This window comes from Danaus plexippus, chromosome 23, assembly GCF_018135715.1.
Source record: "Danaus plexippus chromosome 23, MEX_DaPlex, whole genome shotgun sequence".
NCBI classification, from domain to species: Eukaryota; Metazoa; Arthropoda; class Insecta; order Lepidoptera; family Nymphalidae; genus Danaus; species Danaus plexippus.
In genome coordinates this window covers 2,459,108-2,464,285 of record NC_083551.1, presented here as the reverse complement: position 1 = coordinate 2,464,285, position 5,178 = coordinate 2,459,108, and the positions used below count along the sequence as shown (strand labels likewise).

The following is a 5,178-nucleotide window of genomic DNA, read 5'->3' as shown; positions in this document are numbered from 1 at the left end:
TTAAGCTTCTTTTGCAATAAGTTATTTTAATATATATATACTTATATGTAATAAAACAGTAATAAGTAAAGACAAACTTTGCTCTATATGACATATATCCAAACTGTAATGTCATAATATATAATGAGATCTAAGATTCTCGCGAGTTTTATTCATTTAAATGAAACTAATATATTTCGGATAAACTACGCGTGATTAAATTCATAATATATATTTTAAATAGTATTGTCAAGAAAAAAGTGACAGACAAAAAAATATAAATTAAAAATATCGAATTTTTACTTAAATTTCAACCTCTTCTCTTGATCTCGATACATTCTAATATACAAATGTTAAGAAATAAATTGATATTATAATAAAAATTCAAATAATTAATTGAACGCCGTACTGGAACATTAAACTGTGCACATGTATCAGACATGATAACACACTGGGAAATATATTCGTTTACACCGCGGGAGCAAATAAATATAAACATTGTAGTAACAATTATCATTAATGAACTATTTCTTTATTTGAGCCATGTCAAATATTCTTTTAGTAGTTTCGTTTTGATTTATTTTCTGAATTCGAGTGATTGGATATTTATAATTTTATTTGTGACTTTATTGATGAATTATTGAAAATTTGGTGGTTTCATACACACATTCTACTAAACTTTTCTCATATCCATACAGGCTAATGTTTTTGAATGTATCTCATAGTTAGTTATTATTGCAAATGATAATTTTTTAAGTAATTTTTATTTATTTATGTTATGTTATTATTATTTTTTTAGTTTGACTAAAATATTTGGGATGTAATAGGATGGAAGAGAATAAAAGATATAGTTTTTTATTTGTTTCGTCGTAGATATTCTGTAAAACTTAATGTATCGTATCTTATAACTTAACACAAAAAACAAGCTCTCCAACAACTACTTTTATTTTCAAATCAAAGCAGTAATTTCTGAGACTATCGCTTTCAAACAAACGAACTTTTTTGCTTTATAATTTTTTCAAAAAAAACAAAAACGTAAGAATTCCTTATTATAACTCAATTTATTTGATAAATATTGTTACTAACTTTCAAGAACTTCTAGTTGAAATACTTAACTGAAATAATCATATTTTTATATTTTATTATTCTTAAACAACCTAAGCACAGCACTTTTAATTTCAGTAGTTATTGCTAACAATCATACAAACATACACATGCATTAATATTATAAGTTGTATAGTTCATTTGATCTGTGGTGTAATGTCAGAACAGGAGTCCGACGTCCAAATAAAACATAACGAGTTTCGTACGGGGCTTAGTAATGGCGTATAGACGGACGGGATTATGTACATATATATATATAATATAATGTTTATAAATGTATAACAAAAAAGGATTTTATTACTTTTGGTTATAATAACTATAGTTATAACATTTTACAGTTGTGTTTAACTGAGAAAATTTTAAAGTATCACTCAAGCCAATCCAAACTTAACGTCTAATTATTAGGATTCTTATATATATTTCTTTCTATCCCAAAAAGTCCTAAACTTATTTTTGATTTTTTTACTGTAATTTTATTAACAGCCTCTATACAATATAAATATTATATATAGTGTTATAATTACACACTATGATACAGTATACATAATATGTATGTACATGTGTCTGTGCGTTAACCCCCTGTGTGTATACAGGTGGCGTGTCGGTGTATCGGACCAGATCACCTTCCACACCGCGATAACCTTAAAAGCACACCAATATTAATACATCAAACACTCACACAGATACATATACACACACATACACACACACACACACACACACAGGCAGACACATATATATAGACACACACGCAAACACACAAGCATTACTAGATATAAATACAATCTATTCAATGAGATTGTCTTGTTACGTGTAAAATATGATTCATTGATACCTTTTAATGTTAATGAATATGTATGTCTGTTTGTCACTACAAAGTTACTGATTTTTTTTTTTTATTCAACTAACGTCAATGTTGCGACCAATAAACTACCTACAAATATAACTTAATTATAAATATTATATGTACCTATATATTTTAATGCATACAAATACACATTTATAAATATATATATATATTTGCTTCGCTATTGAATTATATTAAATAGTGATTTGAAACAGACAAACATACAAATATATTTGTATATATATATTTTTTTTTTCCACGAAGCCGCAGTCTCGGATCCTTTGCCGGAGTGGGTTTCCTGGTGATGCTTTTAAGAACAGGTGGTATGGAGTCAGGTCCGTATTGGACACGTGTTTTTGAGATCGATAGCGCCGGCGCCTATATTACATAGGGGATGGGATGGGATGGGATCGCACAGACTAGCGGCTGGCACGCTGCGGTTGAAACGCGACGTTTAAAAAACAGCTATTTATTTTGTTAAAGTACATATAGAGTTAGAGTAAATAACAAATATACGTATTAAAGTTCTTTGCATTTCTTAGAATTACCTAATTGAATATTAATAATACTTCTTTAAAGAAAGGTATTGTTTTCTTAATCCTTATAAACACATTGTAAATAGCAAACAAAGCCGGAAAAAAAACACTGGATATAAATAATGTCAGAAGTAAATAAGAAAATATTATAAGAGTTTCAATCAAGAGTAAACATTTTATTGAAACAAAAACATAAGTTAATATTATTTTAATAATAAAGAACGTACGTATATCAAATATAACACACGATAGCGGAAATAATGAACAAACTAGCGGTATAAAATATAGTTAAAATAAACGTCCGTCTGTAACCGCAGCATCCCCAGATCACTGTGGTATGGTAGCAATTCAGATAAGAGAGATCTTTTACAAATTGATGTGAAAAAAGTCGTCTTTATGAGATGCTGTTCAAATCGTATCTGATTTAATTTGTGCTTAAAATATTATATATGTTTAACATATCACGAATATATAGTTTTTAAGAAATTTAAATATTGTTTACTCTATTTAAATTAAATGATATAATAATTAAATCATTATTAAGTACATATTATAGCTATTAAGAAATATACAATTAGACCAAGATAGGGCTGTGATTGAATTTAAACAGCCAAATGCTTTAAGCTTTGAAAAAAAAATTTAATTATGATCAGACGTGCATAAAGTAAGTAAAAAAAATCATATATTTATCGATAATAAGATTAAGTTCTAATAAAACTTAATACATAGGTACTTTACTAACTAAGTAAAGACTATATTTATTATTACTTCATGACTGAACTGTAATCACTTTAGGCTTATCACAAGTTTGCATTGACACTCCATACGGAGCGTTAACAGTTTTTTCGTTCATAAATCAACACATTACAGTTATAATGTAGGTTATTGTATGAGAAACATTAAACGCTTCGTGTGTAGTTTATGAAGGCTTTGTGGTAACCATAGAGAAGAATTAATGCTTGATTAAACGAATTCTTATTAAAAAAAAGTAGAAAAATCAATAAGCATGATGAAAATTAAACTCTATGGATATGATATTTATTCAAAATATATATATAAAAAATAATATATAATATATATTCTAAACAGTAACTAAATATTGAATGTAAATGTCACCAAAGTATTTAAAGTATTCGGTCTAATATTTATATTTATGAGGTGAAATAAATATTCCATTTAAATAATTTTAAGTCAGTCTTATATATTTATTAAAAAAAAAAACAGTAAATAATATTCTTGCCGCGACATGCATCCGATCGTACAATTAAAAAATATATAACAAAATAATACTCTTTGGTTCAGTCTATTTTAATCTATCAACATATATAGTTTGGATTGAACTTTTTTATTTCGTTTTCTTTGTAGCCTTCAGTTTTGAATTTCGAATACATTGTGCCGGAGACGTCTTCTTGTGCGTAATATTTTTCGCTGCCGTACGTGATGCTGTCGTCGAAGTACATGGTCGATGTTAATTCACTTTCCAAACTCTCGCTCTCCTGCTTGTATGTTTCGTATCTCAAATCTCTGTTTTCAGTTCTGTACAACTTCCGGCCGATGTTTTTCATCGGTTTAGCGTCCGTTGATGTCGACACTTCCGGTGATTTAATTCGTTTGCTCTTGTACCTTCGATTCTGGAACCATATTTTCACCTGAGTCGGGGATAGGTTTAATGTCTTCGCGAGTTGTTCTCTCTCCGGTGCTGTGAGGTATTTCTGCGCTATGAACCTCACTTCCAACGCGTGGACTTGTGTTTGGGAGAACAAGATCCTTGGTTTTCTTTTCACATTCCTCTCTTTACGATCCGGTTTACATTGCTCTGGTAAGAGAGAAAAATATTTCTATAATATAACCACGTTAATTTTAATATAATAATGTAATTATTTATACTCACTCGTTTGTTTTCTAGCGATGGCTGGATATTTCGGTAGTGTTTGCGTGTAAGCCGTTGTCTCTGTCCCGAGCTGTTGTATCGTCTTCTCCACGACCTTCACTCCGGTTCCCGGCGGTTGAGATTCTGTTTCCATATTCTGAAACTTCCCCTGGACTTCCACTTGCGGAGTTAATTCAGAATAGTCATGATTCTGATGATATAAATTATGATTGTAGTTGTAGTTGTAGTTGTAGTAGTCCTCTATTTTAGTATCGTGCACCTCCTGTGACCAGTACGGCTCGGTGTTTATGGGTATGTTGGGGTACATTTGGCTGAAGTACTCCTGGCAGTACTGGCTCTGATGCAGCGGTTCACAATCATTCCTACGCTCAACCTTCCAAGCATCATTCCTCTCGTAGTACGGCGCCTGGTTAATGTTCAGTATGTCCTTGACGAGGAACGGCGTGCTCAGACTGCTCTGGTGCTGGTCGTCGAACTTGACTCTGTAATTCTTGTCGTAGAATTCCTCGCAGCGTTTCTCGTACTCGTAGTTCTTGCACTCATAGTTCTTGATATCGTATGACGTTATTTGTTCGCAGTCCATTTCACTGGAACACTGCGTGACTAATTAAGCTGCTCTTGTAATGACTATCGAATGAGAACTGATGGTTGCGGAGTGGAAACCAATACACGTCCACGGGGCCTCGGGGCGGAGTCTCAGCCTTTCGTTCGTCTCTCTCCATCGTACAATGGGCTTATATGTCCGTCTTGTTCCAGGGCTGTTACGGGTCGTGTAAATATGGATGACTTCATTGCCTCAGCCACCCGCTAATGACTATTGT

General features: G+C 31.4%; 1 protein-coding gene across 1 annotated transcript; it reads right to left on the bottom strand.

Annotated features, from left to right (window-relative positions):
• Positions 1-3,640: 3,640 nt before the first annotated feature.
• LOC116774761 (homeobox protein Nkx-2.3-like) lies at positions 3,641-4,976 on the bottom strand. Its single transcript, XM_032667508.2, has 2 exons — positions 4,358-4,976; positions 3,641-4,282 (listed from the first exon to the last, which is right to left on the bottom strand). The coding sequence occupies exons 1-2, from the start codon at positions 4,938-4,940 to the stop codon at positions 3,783-3,785; spliced, it is 1,083 nt and encodes a 360-aa protein (XP_032523399.2). The 5' UTR covers positions 4,941-4,976; the 3' UTR covers positions 3,641-3,782.
• Between the last annotated feature and the right edge of the window lie 202 nt (positions 4,977-5,178).